The sequence below is a fragment of the Aspergillus affinis genome (assembly GCF_023601865.1).
Source record: "Aspergillus affinis strain CMG 70 chromosome Unknown NODE_215_length_31103_cov_89_894669, whole genome shotgun sequence".
NCBI classification, from domain to species: Eukaryota; Fungi; Ascomycota; class Eurotiomycetes; order Eurotiales; family Aspergillaceae; genus Aspergillus; species Aspergillus affinis.
In genome coordinates this window covers 14521-31085 of record NW_026515996.1, presented here as the reverse complement: position 1 = coordinate 31085, position 16565 = coordinate 14521, and the positions used below count along the sequence as shown (strand labels likewise).

The following is a 16565-nucleotide window of genomic DNA, read 5'->3' as shown; positions in this document are numbered from 1 at the left end:
TCTCGCTGGCCGAGGTCGATCGTTCTCGGTATGCTACTCTACTGCGGGATCGTTTCGTGGGTGGTGTATCGCCGGTTGGTAAGTCAACTGGTATAATAGCTAGGTGTAAGGCTTCCTGCCGTGTTACGGGCTGGGTACGGGCACTCCGGCGCGTTCCTTCAGCGGAGGTAACGCTCTGCAGGCCATTCCTTCGTCCACGGCGACCCCTAGGCATCGGGGTCACTGGATCAGGCATTTCCGGCACACTCTGCTGACCGGCTTTCTCCCGGTCAGGCTGCGGAGGCGTACCTACTCCGTCCGCAGCAAAATCCATCCTATCTTCAGAGAGTTCACTAGCTGTAGGAATCATTTCCTGCGAGCCGGCGTGCGGCGGCGTGGATCCCGGTTAAAATCGGACTATTGAGCGGTTACGGACGCTTGCAGGTCTACTAACGGATCTTGTACGCCTCTCTGAAAGGCTTATGTGCGGCTGGCTGCGTCCCTCGCTGTTAGACGAGCTGGAGGCCTCCGTACCGCTACGTACGGAGAACTGAAAGTCCTGCAGATAGGGAGGGACCCGGTACCAGGCTTGCCGGTGCACTGCTGTAGCTTGAACCCGGTCCATCTCTGCTGCGTACCTCGAACACCCTTTGTGCCAGGCAGCGTGTGCTTCTCCACACCCTGCACAGCGGCGCTCCTGGCTGTTAGTAGACTTGTGGGAGCAGTTCCGGGTCTCGTGGCTGCCCCCACAGAGTCCGCAAGTTGTTTTATTCGAACAGACAATTCCTATGTGACTATATTGTTGGCAGTTAAAGTACCGTCGGATACGAGCAGTCCGATCATATAATACTGTCTTATGGATAACGCTATCCCAAATGGTGCCTCGTGCGATTGCCTCGTTGGCGTGACGGGGATCTAAGAATTCCACGATCAGGGCAGACGATTTCTGGTTCTTATGATTGGACGGGTGAGTGAGCCACGCGATACGCGTAATTCGGGGACTCTATTGAGCCTCCTTGCTTACCCAGCAGTCCCTGTTCTCCTCGAGTAACTCGTTAGCTACCCGTTGTTGTTCCTTATCGGTGGTGAGGTCTCCAATTGACTTAAATGCGATTCCATGTATAACGATACCCCAAGAGGGACGCCGTAACATGGCTCCCGCGCTCAGGTAGTTGACCCATTGATCGTGGGTCCTGGCAGCTTCGGCCTCAGCGGCGTAGCGGAGTGAGAGGCTCAGGTCGCCGGACCTAAGCTGTCTAGCAGCTACAAAACGCGTTTTGGCTAGGGAGAGAGCCCCTGTTTGGCCGCATGTTTTCTATTTTGCTGTTTCCGCTCTCTGCTTGATATCCGAGGCCGTAAGACGTCGGTAGGTGCGCACTGTACCAGCATCCCGTAGTTTAACGATGACCTCGCGGTCCTTGCTGAGCTCCGACGGGGTGGCCGGGGCGGTACTGAAGGAGCCGTGAGACGAGATCGTATGGGCCGGGGGAGGCGCGTTGCGGACCACAGAGGCCCAGGACTGGTTGTTCTGTTTCTGTACACTCGATTGAGTGTAGTAGGTCTGTTCCTGGACGTTCTGAAGGGTCTGCCGGATGTTGGCCAGCTCGGAGCCGATACGGCAGTTGGCAGTCAGAATATCCACAATTTGGTGTTGCAGGAAGTCGCAGGCGTCAGCTACCTGCTGTATGAAGCTGACTACCGGTTTAGGGAGCTGTTTCCCATTTGATTCGTTAAATGATAGGTATTGCTGCGCGTCTTTGTTGAGGTTCAAAACGCAGTGGAGAAAATTCTGATTGTGCGTGTTTACCGCCTCGGGAATCCCTGAAAGGGCCGGCCACGAGGGTTTCGCCCCAACCATATCGATATCCCCTATAAAGTTAGGCTCAATCGATAGCGGCTGGGGTTGATAGTAAACTGGCTGATTCTAGAGGCCGTAGCCTTCGTGGTGGTTGAATAATTTTTAAAAGTTTGGTTCGCGTCGAAGTTGTTGTTTTTTTTTTATTGAGCGCAGTTCATATACATGTTGATTCTTCCCTCCAGATTGAACCAGCTCCACCCGAACAAGGCATCTCCGGCGGGTGCGATTTCCGGGATCTGAAAGTCCCATTTCAACTTCAGTGGACAGCCACCCATATAGGACTGGATGACGCGGAAAGTTTCGCCGTTGTCGTAGCTGAGCGAGATCTGGCATGAGCCGTCGTTGTGGTTGATGCCGGGAGCGAGCTCCATGTAGTCCTTCTGGCCGGCGGTGTAGGTAGTCACAGTGCGCCAGGGGGCGTTCTTGTGGTGGCCTCTGCAGGGGAAGTTGCTTCCTGATTTGATGTTAGGTTAGTTTTGGGGTAGTAGGAGGGAAAAGGGCCTGGGTAACACACCATCTATCTTCAAGTGGTGGGTATTATTGATGTCAATGTTCGACACCTTGTTCTTGGGATCATACGGGCTCTTCAGGGGAAATGGATGAATCATTTCCATGTGTGCCATTGCAGTGCTGGCTGCAGTGAGAACAGCAAGGAAGAGTGTGGAAAGCTGCATATTGACGGGTAAGGAAATTCCTTCGGTCGTAGTGGATAGTCGAGTAGTCGGCTCTGGTGAAGATCGAACGATTTGAACATCAAGTATCAACGCAGGAAACGATGGGCACTCTATAATCATCCATTGTGGGATCGGTGGGTGAAAATTTTCATGTCGATGATGATGAATGAGCCTCTGGTGTCGTATGGATGACAAGTGATACAACCTCATTAAATTGCCCGCTATGGCATCACTATATCCCCACAATGCCAATATCAATACCTCAGGAAAGCTTATAATTAGGTAACACCAACCTCAAGCTCAAGTGTAACAATCATGGGTTTCAACACTCATCAGATAACCCAGCAGATCATATCATGGTGATGCTTCATTAAGTCGCATTCTGGCCAAAAGCAGATATCTAACCACCGCAGCTCATTTACTTTCCTGGGTTTGGTTCTGCGTGATTCTGGCTGTTTGAGAAACTAAAATAAATGTGACAGGCCGAAATTGTTGCAAAATATCCTTAGCAGATGAATCGGACTATAAAACAAGATTAAGGACATTTGGTTGCACTCGCATATACTAAGCTTGCCGAAGTTGCCAAGACGCCCTCCAATATAAGAACCGTCTTTAGGGGAATGTTCACGGACTCCTGCATTGAAGCTATGTATGTTTGGATAATAGAATCTTTGTCCAAGATCAGGCGCTACTGTGGAGAAATTTTGTCCAGCCAAGTGGTCCGGCACCAAGCGAAGATCGACAGGCCAAACTAGCGTCAAGACATTGGCCTGACGGGATCTTCTGCCGGTCATTTCACCAGTTTTCTCGAGAATTGGACAGCAGCACTCGACTTGATCAATCTGAATTAAAATCTATACTCCCCAAAGGCATCGATAATCCGATCGATTGCATCAAGTCGCCAGGTATCATTTTCCAGTCTAAGTCCTTCGGTGTCAAATACAACATTGACAGCAGAGTCACACCGGTAAGTGGGCCAGACGAAATCTGCCCTGCTATCTGTTTGGAGTTAAAATCCTGGTCTAAAGCTTTTCAAGTAGATGACCTACTTTGGTAGTAATTTGGTGATAGTGTATTCACAAAGTTCAGCCACATACGACTCATCAAAACGCTGGCTTCCCTGAATTTCTCCTCTAGCCCTTCATCCGTCGAAGCGAGTGGAGGGGTCTCGAAGCCAACACCAAGCATATTTTGAAAGGTAAAGGCAACGTCCTGGAAGTGACAAACGCCAAGGACTTCGGGCGATATACCGTTTGGAACAATATCAAAGCGATAGCTATAGAGAGGAGCGCCGTGATGGGCCCATATACGTGAACTATGTCGCCTGGGGGCGTTAAAGAGGTAGTCTGAAATGTATAAAGTACTTTGTCCGTATAGGGTCCCATATTTCGGCGAAGGTGTTATGAGGACGGTTGCCAAGTCATTTTGGACATCTTCCAGTGACATTTTCTCCAGATACTCACTAACAATGGCAGTTAAGGTGTCGTTTGAAAGATACTTTCCAGGCCCGAAGCCCGTTATTACATCCTTGAAGTCGTTAGGGGTGCTGATGGCGCCAAATGACCCAGAGGCAATATACCCCGTTCCTTCGTTTGTGTTTGTTCCGGTCAGCAACGGAACTTTCACAAACCGTCCTTCTTTAAGGCCTTGGGAGGAATATCCGGCAATTATGCCGCCGTCCATCACGGGAAAGAAGAACTGCTGCTGAAACGCGCTTTTCAACAGGCTTGCCGGGACGCGCCGCAGGCATCCGAGACTATCCTTGACCCCATCACAGCCAGTGGCGTTCAGAACAGTATTGTACATGGCGTCCTGTTCGTCTATCGGTGCCAACGCAGCCGAAATGAGAGGGGCACCACTCTGACCGATGGCCGCGCGAAACAGCCCGTCGTCGCGTCCACCATACGCAAGGAGGTGGTATCCCACCGAAAGCGCTCCAGATGATTCTCCTTGAATCGTCACTCGCGATGGATCACCACCAAACGCGCCAACATTCTCTTGGATCCAGTGGAGCGCGAGACGCTGGTCATAGAGCCCGAGATTTGCAAGGCCGGACTCGTTGATCACGCGACCAGATAGGAAACCCAAGCCAGACACGCGATAGTTGAAACTGACACCTATCGTGGGATGTCCCATCTTGACGGATTCCTGGACTATGAATGACATGTTATATCGTTGGTCGGCGCTGCCGCCTTCCTGAAGACCGCCCCCGTAGATGTATACCAAGACAGGAAGCTTTGCGGTGGAGTCTATACCTGACGGGCGGACAACGTTCAAAGTTAGACAGTCCTCGTTTTCCTCGTGTGGAAAGCCATCCTGTGTAAAACCCGGAAGAGAGAGGGGCGCCGAGTGACACCAGAAGCCATAGGAAGTGGCATGTTTTGGGGTATTCCAGGACGCGTTGATCGGCTTCGGGTGGTTGTACCTAAGATTCCCTACGGGCGGCTGGGCGTATGGGATCCCAAGGAAAAAGTCCTGATCGTAGGTTGGGTTCTGAGAGCCCACCAGCGTTCCGTTTGAGATTGTCACCATAGGCTCATTATTGTGTCGGGGCTGGGGCCAAGGAAGGGATACGCTTGACAGAAGAACGGACTGGAGGAACCGAGGAACTAGCACCATCTTCCGTGGGATTCAATCTTGTGAATGGGCGATGACTGCGATGAAAAGGGAGGAAGTGGCGGTGAAATTCGAAGGCGGAGGAAAGTTGAAAAGAAACGCGGGACGCGGGAAAGCCTCAGGCCACCATCGGCTCCTCCGTACAATCCTCGGGATGGTATGCTGGGTAAAACTGCTGTCCACGGTCTTTGAGCCAGACCTGCTTGTCCTCTGCCCATGTCGAAACAGTGCCAAAGAAGGCGGTTTTGACCTCCTCGGATATTTCGTAGGATTCCATAGTCATGACGTCCAAACCCGTCCATGCCTCGGCGGCGCCACAAGCATTGAGTCGGGCATAATCATAACCTAGGCACTGATGACCATATGGTTCGTCTCCGTCTCGAAGGCGTTCCTCGTCTGGCTTCGCTACCAGCATACCCAGGTCTTTCCTTCCCGCAATGATGATACAAGCAGCTTCCTCTTCATCTCCTCTAGCCGCCTCTAGCGAAAGACGGTCCACTGCGAAGAAGTATCGGGGAATTTCCTGGCCCGACTGAATGAATTCAGGCGACTCGAAAAAGGCCACCAAGCCTTCAATGTCAGGGGTTTTGATGACATGCGAAACGTCGACAAACCGTACGGTCTCCTCGATTTCCGAAAGGACTTCATCACACGTGGTCCTCACGTCTCTATCTCCCATCTTCTCCAGCACAAAGACCAAACAGGCATCGTTGGATACGACAATCTCATCCGGGTTGTTAATATTCTCAAACCCGTCGTCTAACTTGTGTGAGTAGAACAGACTAGGGTTGACCCTGAAGTCGTTGCACCTAACAACACCACCCCGTGAGTGGTTGAGCGACGGATTCCAGATCAAATGCCAGATTCCTACGGCGTCGCTGAGGTCTTTCACAGCAGACAATTGGACGGTGTTGTCTCCTCGCTCGCCTTCCTTTTGCCATTCTTTTGCGAAGATGATGCTATGTTCACGTTCCTCGGAGGTATCGATAAACATCGCAAAGGCTTGATCAATATTGGGAGAGCCGGGAGTCTTGACAGCTTGAAAGATGCGGTACATCTCAGCACGAGAGCACGGGCTTTGGTCATCCGGCCAGTTGAGTATCTCCACGTTCTCAATTTGCTCGTTCGTCCAGGGTTGGGACAGAATCGCGCTCGCTTCAGTTTCCGACAGATGAACCAGGGAAATCAAAGTCAATGTGGATCGCTTCGGCTCGAAGTCGGCCGGAAGGTGCGGAGGAAGGCGATATACCATCTCATACTGACCACCTAAATGGTCCTGGGACTTGCGCTCGGGGATAATCTTAACCTCGTCGAAATTTGGCATCACTGCCGCGAGCGACCGCTCCTGAGATGCAGCGAGAGCCAGATTGGCTCGGTCCATACGTACACGGGCAGCTTCAACGCGTTCCGGGCCGTAGTATCCGTTCAGTATAACTGCGGTGTCATCTTGCAAGGATTGCTCGTCGATGAAGACCAATCCGTCCGAGTAGCCTGTTTCTTCGAAAATTTGAAAAATGACCGATATCGGGGGTGAGAAGTCGCGAATCCATGGCATTGGCAACAGGCGTCTCATTTGACCAGGCGGAACATCGTCCCATGTTTTGTCCAGAGTGCAGAGCCGTTTTAATATTCTCTCATAATTTTCATCGTCCGTTTTACAAAGGAAAACAACGACCCACGATGGCGGTTCAGAGAACACAGAAAGGTCATAGGGCTGGGATAATTGCCAGTTGGGAAATTCGGAGGGCGATAACATTTTCATGACGCGCAGTAGGGGCTTATTGATTGTGGTAGATATTGGAATCAATCAATAAAACAGGGGGGCAGTCGGTTATTAGTATTACGGCCCCCGCCACAAGAAATTTTCCCGCTAGGCTGAAGACCTCTTAGGTACCGCTTATCAACCTACTGTCTGCCTATTTTGTTTCGCAATTGTACGTAGAATTAATGTATTATGTAGAGGATAATACGATGCAAGACGGATCAACAATCCATCCCTAGAAGCACTTAAATTCCGCCCCTGCGGCATAGCTATTCTGAATCCTTTTTCTGACCGCCCCGACTTCTATCCGATCAAAATGTCTTCAGGTCCGAAGTCGCCAATATTCGTTTACGCCGACTTTGATCTTCAAGCGTTATGCCGTCACGCAAGCACGCTACGACAGGGTATTCCATGTGCATGTAATCCAGACCAACGTCCTGCCTCCGGAAGTTTCAACTGGGCCATCTTTATTTTATTCGAAGACGGGATACGATGGGTCTGCAGATCTCCTCATCACAGAACCTTTATGCCAATAGAAATGGGCGTAAAGTTGCTGGCAAGTGAAGCTGCTGTGCTCCGATATCTCAGGATCCATAGCGATATTCCTGTTCCAGAAGCACACGATTATTGGTGATTGTCTCTTTCAGACCATGCTGGTCCAATTCTAACCTACTATAGTGCTTCGTCCGATAACGATATCAGAATACCGTTTATCCTCATGAATGAAGCGCCCGGCTGGCCACTTTCCAAAGCTTGGAAACTAGCTGGCTCCCCTCAACCTGGCCTAGACATGCGCAGCAAAGCCAAAGTACTCGCACAGTTAGGCGGTATTACCTGGAAGCTTTCACAACTACGGTTCGATAAAATCGGCTTGCTATTCGAAGAAAATGGCTTCTTTTTAATCAGGGAATGTCTCTCTCGTGGCCACGTGTTACATGAACGATATGCTTTAGAGGTCGCCCGTGGTCCTTTCACTTCAGAATTGGAATTTTACGATAGCCTGGTTTCAGCTTTCTCGGAGCACGCGGAAATTCTGCAGTTATCGCATCACTGCTTTGTGGCACCAGTCCCATCATTCGACGACTACCCATCCAGCACGCAATATAGAAGTGCTGTAGGTTTATGGAACGATTTCGTGACAATTGGACGCAAGATCGACACATCAGATAATAGACTGGACTATATAATTGTAGGCGACGCTCTCCGCGACATTGTACAAAAACTTCAGCTTGGAGCTGTCAATCCGGGCACTTTTCCGCTGAGCCATGCCGATTTGAGTGTTAACAATATCTATGTCGACGATGAGTATAACATCACCTGCATCATCGATTGGGCATTCACTTCGTCCGTTCCTGAATCTATGCTGTTAGCCACGCCAGGGTTGCCACATTACTACGAAGAAATCAGCTCCGAGCTACATACACCCTTCATAGATGGCTTTATTGATGCTATGCCCGGATTCATGGAAAGAAGGTCGATCCACAGGTACCGCGAATCGCTTGAACAAGGCCGAATTGCCTGGAGACTGAGTCGACTTCTTGGTATGGACTCTATTGGGGATTACGATCTTCTCGCCACAGTATGGCACTTCGCATATGACCCGGGAAAGGACATCGGACAGCACTTTTTACAACGCCAGTATTCGGCCCACTACCTTCGGCTCTACGAAGAAGTTCAAATGGGGGATCAGCCACTGTCGAAGATCAGAAAGGATGAAGAAGATTATTTTCGAAACAAAGAATTTAGGGAAACAATAGCTAGAAAGCTGACGCTCGTGTCCGAGCGGAAAACACAATATACCGTGAATGACTCCCGGAGACTTCGGAAAGACATGTTTGTCGCATCGTCTAAATTGTGGAAATGGATCCAACAATTCATGCAGGATTGGGCAGCCATGTCGTAGTCGGTCTTTCGGTCTTTGAATCTATACGAGTGTGCCGGACAAGGCACCCAAGTGGCTGCCTAGACACCTGAGGCCTGGCCTGTGTAGGGAAAAGTTGTTTGGCAACAGGTGGTTTCCCAGCAACTTTTTACCACAGATAAGATGTGCAATCACTGTGTTCTTGATTTTGAAGTTCTTCGGGTTGAAATATATAATTTATGGACAAGGTGCGAACAGCAACAAATGGCTTGAAAGTGTATGATGATGGAATAATATATTCAATCGTAGACAATAAACACAAACTTTGCTTACTGGTAAATGGCATACATCTCTTAATTAACACTATCAAAGACGCATGGATGACCGGTAACTACAAGCTTGTGTAGTGTTAGACTAGGTTAAAGGTAGCTTATATTTTAATTTAGAAAGACTAAATCTCATCAGCGAATCAGAATCCAATATGATCCGATCCACCCGCATCATTGGTCTAGTGGTAGAATTCGTCGTTGCCATCGACGAGGCCCGTGTTCGATTCACGGATGATGCATTCTTTTTGGTTTTTGTTATTTTTCACTTCCAATATTTCATGTCAACCACTCTCGACGTGTGAACTGCGGACTGTTCATACACCAGGATTTTCAAAATTTCTCCTTAATGACCATAACAGAGAGAGAATTACAATCTAGATAGATACTATGAAGTATAGAAGATCTTGAATCCCATCAACAATTAGCTACTGTATACTTTCCGAACAAACAAGAAGAATTCGACATTTTACAGTCTCCTCTGCCTTGCCAGATAGCTCGATCTATGTCTTTCATGAATAAACGGCAGGCCGTTGGGGACTGCTTATGTTCACCTTGCTAATCCAACAATTTTCCAACCCTTCATTCTAAGGGAAACAGCTCAACAATCCCCCTCGCAGCTTGCTCCAGTTCAGTCCTCGTGGCACAGGCCGCGTAGACAAAGCGATCCGGTCTCACAATCACATACCGCTTCGACTGAAACATCCGCCGCATCTGAGACGGATCGTAACCGCGCGGTGTGGGTCGTCCAGAGCATAGCTCAGACCGAGCAAATTCGTCCGCGGTGGCGGCTCGATAGACGGTGAAGTCTCCCGTAGTAATGCAAATAGACGAGTCGCTGGGGGGCTCCGGCACGAGCATTGTCGATTCTTTTGCCCCCAAATGACCACTGATTTGGTCAATTCCGTCGAGTTCTGCCATGGCTGACGGAAGTTCTGCCGACGAACCTAGCAAGACCACGACCTGGAATAGGTTTGCTTTCCCTTTGGAAAAAATGACATCATCTGTAAAAAGCACGTCCGGTTCGTGAGCCCCAAGCTTCACGCAGTAGATCTGCGGAAAATACACTCCACCATTGAAGCCAGGCAGAAATGGCATCCCAGCCTCGTGAGAATATTGCACAGGACCCTCGAGCTTCGGACCAAGCTGCAACCGATGCTCGAGGCTCGGAATAAACCGCATTACCCAGAGAGCCCAATCGCGGATAAAGTTCTGCACCGGGTTCTTGCTGCTGACGAGCTGGCCGTTTCGTAGGGTGTTGTTTAGCGATGTTTGGAATTGCTGTTGACGCTCGGTGTACCATGCTGTCAGGTGTTTTTCAACAGCGACCTGACTTGATTTAGACCGCATTATTATGGCAAGACGCCAGGCGAGGCCAATGGCATCGCGGAATCCAGATGCGATCCCTTGACCGGCGACTGGTGAAGAATGTGTCAGTCAAATATAAAACACGCCGACGCCGGATAGCTCGAGGGGTATTGCTAGGTTAGAGGGTAGACCCACATGGAGGGAAGACATGCGCAGCATCGCCGCATAGTATTACTCGCCCGAGAGCCCATTTGTTGCATTTACGGGCAGCGAACCGGAATGGTCTCGAGCGAAGGACACGAATGCAGTCCTCCGGGAACTCGACGTCCTTGGTCAACCTGGGAAACGGCTCGCTGTTAGCAAATTCAGATAGCTAACAGTGATTTACGAAAAATAGACTGCAGACTTACCCATATCGTCTACCATGATGTCGTAGATAGGGGAGAACCACTTCTTTTACCCTATGTTCCTGCGCCATCTCTTCTGGATCCTCTCCGGGTTGAACGACAAATTCAAATCGCCATAGCCTGTCCTTGTGCTGTCCGAAGCGCGTGCACACGGCAGCCCGAGATGGGTTACAAAGGAACCGAAACTCCCGGGGAAAGAAAAGATTGTAGACCTCCTCTGGGGTGTAGTCATGTTCCCATAGTGCGAAGTCGGGATGCGTTTCTCTCGTGGGTAGACGGATTTCCCAATTCAGCGCAACCCAGGTCTCTTCATAGTGGCTTCTGTATTGAAAGTCAACTGATTCCCGTACGTGCAGGTTCTAGAGCAAAGTGTAATCGTCTTAACTTACTGCTCAGCCCACTCCATCTTAACACCCCGAGGCTCCAAGTAATGCTTTCGGACAAAGCCCGTCTTACCGTCGGCTCCGACAAGGAAACGCGCCCGTACATATTTTTCGCTTCCATTCGAATTAACATAGGAGGCATATACCCACTCCTCATCTTCTCGGATGGAGCTTAACGTGCAATCGGTCCTCAATGTGGAAAACCGGGACCCTTGAATGACGGATCGTAGATGCTTTTCAAGGATAGGCTGCTTGTGGGTAATCATCCAAGCATGTCCGGTATACCCCTTCGTCTGCAAGACTACAGGTTAGAATAAGAAAGAGATCCTAGGTGAAGATGAAAATGTAGCCATTCACCGACGCAGTATCAAGATAGAAGAGTGGTTTCGAGCTTAAATCATTGTGGTCTCCTCCAATGAAGTTAACTTTTTCCATGCCTAAAATTGGAAGATAGATAAATATTAGTCCTGCGGTCGGGAGCATGAACAGAGCCACGCACAAGAGCCTATATCGCCGAACACATGTTGGTAAAGACCTAAACCCTGCAGGTATCTTATCCCGTCATCGTCAAGAGCGATTCCCCTCGGATCAGTAGTGATCTGGGCTTCCTTCTCCAAGACGATATTGCGGACGTCCATTATATTCAAGTAGCCCGAGAGCATTGCTCCTGTTGGGCCGCAGCCGCAGATGAGAATATCCGTGGTCTCCCATGGCTTGTCGGTCGACATCTTGGCTGATTTGCTGCTGGGAATATGTGGGTGCGAATAAAGAGACACGGCGAGGGTCTCCAGGATCTCTTATTTATTTATCACCATTGCTTACGCTTCCCTTTCAAATTGTCCCACATTTAATCCCCAAAGGATGGGATGTGGTAACAATCTAATGTTCCCCACTGTCAGCAAGCGGCAACTATCGTACGATGGGTCCGTCCTAGTACGAGGAAATCCCGCACGCTGGAAGGAAGAGACCCTTGTAAGTAACGCTTGCTTTCTCTTTAATGGTAGGTAGGTGGCGGAGGTTTTACTCTATTCTAAATTCGATTTAGAGAAAACAGGGAAGTATTCCAGACCCTCACCTTGTAAGCATGTTACAAGCCATTTCGCCCAAAAGGAATTGGCATTCGCATTTTGGATTTAACTGTATCGAGTTTCTGAGTTAGTTCAGAAGAAAGAATGTAATGGCTGTATTCTTGCTTTCTAGTTCTCATTTTCACTTTCAGTGAGCTAATTGCTTGATTAATGGTGCATCAAAATATGTCCTGCTCCTCAATAAGTGCCAGCAATGTCGATGCAAGATTCTGAGGCAATTTCCAATGAGGAATACGTCGTAGCATATCAACACACCCGAATACTTGATCTAAAGTATCCCACTTATTTTGCCATTTGCTTGAATCTCTGTTCAAAGCCCGACTCTCATCATTCCTAAGCAAGTGGAACTCAGAATACTTGAACTGACTTTCCGCATCTCTTGCGGAAAACACAGCATTCTTGCAGAATTTTCCAAAGCAGTACCAGACAATCCCACACTGATAGAGACACAGGGGTAGGTGAATAGAAGATGCTCTTCCGATAGCTATCGACTCAAATTGTCTTAGGATATAGATTGCATGTAGGAGACACCGCTTGGCCTCGTTGGACGTGGCCCATTGTTCAGCGTATCGAAGGGCATCGGGATCTATTTCATCCCCATCTCGACCACAAGCCCGCTCTAGAACATCCAGGTTTGCGTATAACATGATAAAATTAGAGTGCCAAAGAATCATCAATGGAGAAGTCCAGATCATGGTCGAAGTCTTGGCTGATTCCCAAGACTGATACCACTTAATCAGTAATTCCTCGCATTTCTCTGCCATATTTGAGACGAAAACTGTAGGCTGGTGAGATTCACATGCCAGGACGCTGAGTGACTCTAGCATAGCACACTGTTCGAAGCTATTGACCCCCTTAGGAATCTGTGTTGTGCCGGAAGGTTCTGGTATGTCGCTGTGGTAGCTCTCTTGAGTCATTACAAGTTTCCAAGCATTTGCGTTCGGCGCATCGAACAGGTGGTCTGAAGCTGTACTTGATAAACGTTGGCAGCCATGTCGTAAAACAGATTCATGATGATGTAGTTTCGCCAACTCGGCGTCCTGGATCGCGATTGCTAGTCCGATACTATCGAGGCTCAATAGATGGTACATGCGGCAATGTTTTCGTGGTTATCTCACCGTTTCTTTGTCTCGATAATTGCCCATTCCTTCCATGCGGCTTCCAAAGCATTGCCGACTAGGTTGGTAGGATCGCATGAAGATTGGTAAATGCCATGCACAATTCCTCTGCGATCCCACTGAGCAAGATTCAGCAATGATTGTGCGCTAGTATTTGATATGCAAAGGAAGGGCTCACCGCAGCTATACCTCCATGAAAAAAGTCGACACCTGCCAGATCTTTAGGTCTCTGGGAAGAAGTCAAACAAAAGTTCGATTGATTTATTTCAGGAAAATGACATACTCCAACAAGAAAGCCAAATGCTTGACCAATAAGTGCCGATTGTATAGCTGCTATACGTGCCTCTGGAGGACTGGCAATATGCACCTCCCACTGAGCTCCAGAGTTAACACCTTGAGGGACTCTTGATTTTGAGCGGGGCTAACTATACCGAGGAAACGTTCGCTTTTTGCAGTCTTTCAAACATACTTATGCCATGTTCTGTCGCTGTGGATGAACCAAGAAACAAACTTCCGACCGAGCAGATAGACAAAAGAAGAACGGCATTGCGCTTGCTGGGGTGGAATCTTGGCTCGTGAACAATGGGAAAGACAGGTTGAAAATGCCTAAAATAGGCGCGCAGACAGAGATCCTATGCGAAAAGAAGCAAGTATTAACGAGTTTCTTTCCCCATGCCAAAAAGGTAGATCAGGGCACGGCGTACTATGAAGTTGGTTGAAGGAAGAATTCCTGTCTGGACTCTCGGCTTAAGTCGTTCAACGAGCTCTTCACGATAACATTCGTCAATTTGACCAGTTTCCAGAGTGGGATCAGGGCTGACTCTGGCAGGATTTGGCTCACAATATGTGTGCCACTTCCTCCTGACAGAGTCGCCACTAGGCGTAGAACTCCGTTCTATAGGTTGAGTGACCATTTTTGAACAGCCACTATCCAACCGCTGTGTACCTTCTGCGGTGACTTGAAGTAAAGACGAGTTGACGGCATCTAGATTGAAGTCGTCGCATAAGAGCCAAGAATCCCATCCTGTTTCGAGCTCGACGTCTGGTAAGGAAGGAGCTTGGATGTCTAGCTGATCCTGCACATTGCCACTGTAATCTTCTGGTAGTGGAGAGGCGGTGCTGATGGTCTTGAGACGGTTGCCACTATCGGTGTTTACGACAGGAGCAAATGCCGCTTGAATCACCGACTCAAAAACATCGGACGAGTCTACTGCCTCTGCATTGTGGTTTGTGGTCCCAGGCGACCGTGGCATACTACGGCCCAGGGAAGCATTCTGGTCCTTGTTTGTGCAGCCGGATAATCTATCATCGCTCGTTTTCTTTCGAGAACAATTAGTTCTAACGTGTCGTAACAATGTATCTCTATGAAATTAGCATAAATTATACTTTGTCTCACAGCAGAACGTGTATTAAGCTTTATTTAAGCACCAATCGCTACTCACTGCCTGGTATAAACTCGTCCACAGTCTGAGCACTGGAATGGCCTCTCCTTGGTGTGGGACCTATAATGCCGCGACAGATGTTCGGCTTTGTTGAACGCTTTGGAGCATATTGGACAGACCCTGTCTTCCTTCGATGTCTTGGGCCGCCGACTACTTCTTGTGCGAAGGTTCGGAGCAATCGTCATTCTAACATTGAATGCTGGACAAGAGATCCGGGGACTTCGAGGTAGGAGAAATAGGGAACAAGCGGGAAGACCTCCCGCTTAACACCTGGGGGAACCACACTATACGTTATTCGGACTAGGAAAGGTCCCACATTCCCACTTGGCAGCTACGCGTTCAGAGATGTTTTTGAAATCCCTTTTTTTTTTTTTTTTTTTTTTTTTTTCATATAAAGTGTCACCTAAGTAGTTCTTTCTGCGATGAGGCCTCGATTTAAGACATATGGTATAGTTGATAACTACAGTCAACCCTTTTATTCGGTAAAAATCGATGGACATAGAATGAGCATAGAAAAACTGTGGGTATCCTAATAAGGTCTGCAAATATAGGAAGCTGTGGTTCAGAAAGCAAGTACAATTTATTTCCCACCGTAATTCGTTACCTGTTCAAGTCCCGTACGAAGAGTCAAGGCAAGGTCCTAAAGATATCGTCAGCACTGTCAAATTCGTCGAGCTGAGGGATATGGAAAATCCACTTACCATAAACCACATAGGTGCCAACTTCGATAGAAAACAAATCATCGACGCCATCTTCCCGCGCCAAACCAGTCCGGTAGTACCGCCCAGGACATCACTAGCAAGTTTACTTGCAAACTCAGCGGGTGAATCCTTCGACTGCACGTCCTGCCCCATTCCACGAGCTTGGATCTGCTGGGTCGCTTTAACATAGAGTGAGTTCTCAGGTAGGCGGATATTAGCGTGGGTCAGAAGGTTTGTGGCGACGGAGCCGGTCACCAGTGAAATAACTTTCACGTCGAATGGGTTGAGCTCTAGCCGGAGTGTCTCGCTCCATGACTGTAGACCGGCTTTGGAGGCGTTGTACACACCTGATGTCAATGTTAGCTACTTGATGAAACGAGAACAGTTGTCCAAAAAAAAAAAAAAGAAAATCGAAGGTAAGAGGGACTAACTCAGCCACGGCGCATTCGCAACACCCGACATCGAACAAACATTAACTATAGTGCCCCTGGCAGCAATGACCAACGGAGCAAAGGCTTGAGCCACGGCCATCGGCCCAAAAAGATTGACATCGAAAAGCTTTTTCGAGTTCTCAATGCTACTGTCTAGTGCTGGAAAGACCATAGATTGACCAGCATTGTTGATTAGAATATCGAGCTTTCCGGCATCATCTCGGACGAACTCCGCTGCCGCTTCAATATCCCACGCAGAAGTCACGTCCAACTTGAGAATTGTGACATTTGCGAGGTGCTTGAGATGTGCCAACTTAGACTTAGATCGCGCGGTCGCATAGACGTGTAGCCCTTTCGTGTGGAATTCTTCCACTAAAGCGGACCCGATCCCGCCGGCGCTGCAGCCGGTGATGAGGACAGACTGAGTCATTATCGATTACAAACGGTAATAAGTATGAATGAAGGGTGAGGTATGCGCGAAATTAGATTGGTAAGAATGAGATTCAATTATGCAGGAAGCATTCAGATCGTGGAGGCGATGATGGGGTATTATATAGAAATAGTCATGTGATGTAATTGAAGAACTCCATGCGAGTAACCGGACGCCTCCG

General features: G+C 48.8%; 6 protein-coding genes across 6 annotated transcripts; 1 reads left to right on the top strand and 5 right to left on the bottom strand.

Moving 5' to 3' along the window:
• Positions 1-459: 459 nt before the first annotated feature.
• On the bottom strand, positions 460-2511 carry KD926_004491 (uncharacterized protein; the record flags this gene model as incomplete). Its single annotated transcript, XM_053095199.1, has 7 exons — positions 460-676; positions 798-931; positions 1004-1275; positions 1363-1734; positions 1787-1848; positions 2000-2291; positions 2352-2511. 7 exons carry the CDS (start codon positions 2509-2511, stop codon positions 460-462), a joined length of 1509 nt encoding a protein of 502 aa, XP_052950121.1.
• An 847-nt stretch (positions 2512-3358) lies between these two features.
• On the bottom strand, positions 3359-5043 carry KD926_004490 (alpha/beta-hydrolase; the record flags this gene model as incomplete). The annotated part of the gene is made up of 2 exons (XM_053095198.1): positions 3359-3510; positions 3561-5043. The coding sequence occupies 2 exons, from the start codon at positions 5041-5043 to the stop codon at positions 3359-3361; spliced, it is 1635 nt and encodes a 544-aa protein (XP_052950120.1).
• A 202-nt stretch (positions 5044-5245) lies between these two features.
• KD926_004489 (alpha/beta-hydrolase) lies at positions 5246-6883 on the bottom strand (the record flags this gene model as incomplete). The annotated part of the gene is made up of 1 exon (XM_053095197.1): positions 5246-6883. The coding sequence occupies one exon, from the start codon at positions 6881-6883 to the stop codon at positions 5246-5248; it is 1638 nt and encodes a 545-aa protein (XP_052950119.1).
• Positions 6884-7427: 544 nt separating this feature from the next.
• On the top strand, positions 7428-8792 carry KD926_004488 (Aminoglycoside phosphotransferase; the record flags this gene model as incomplete). Its single annotated transcript, XM_053095196.1, has 2 exons — positions 7428-7519; positions 7568-8792. 2 exons carry the CDS (start codon positions 7428-7430, stop codon positions 8790-8792), a joined length of 1317 nt encoding a protein of 438 aa, XP_052950118.1.
• Positions 8793-9658: 866 nt separating this feature from the next.
• KD926_004487 (putative monooxygenase) lies at positions 9659-11902 on the bottom strand (the record flags this gene model as incomplete). The annotated part of the gene is made up of 5 exons (XM_053095194.1): positions 9659-10494; positions 10580-10722; positions 10795-11112; positions 11181-11475; positions 11674-11902. The coding sequence occupies 5 exons, from the start codon at positions 11900-11902 to the stop codon at positions 9659-9661; spliced, it is 1821 nt and encodes a 606-aa protein (XP_052950117.1).
• Positions 11903-12420: 518 nt separating this feature from the next.
• Positions 12421-16384, bottom strand: KD926_004486 (SDR family oxidoreductase; the record flags this gene model as incomplete). Its single annotated transcript, XM_053095193.1, has 7 exons — positions 12421-13327; positions 13381-13499; positions 13664-13753; positions 14085-14699; positions 15427-15462; positions 15524-15870; positions 15955-16384. 7 exons carry the CDS (start codon positions 16382-16384, stop codon positions 12421-12423), a joined length of 2544 nt encoding a protein of 847 aa, XP_052950116.1.
• Between the last annotated feature and the right edge of the window lie 181 nt (positions 16385-16565).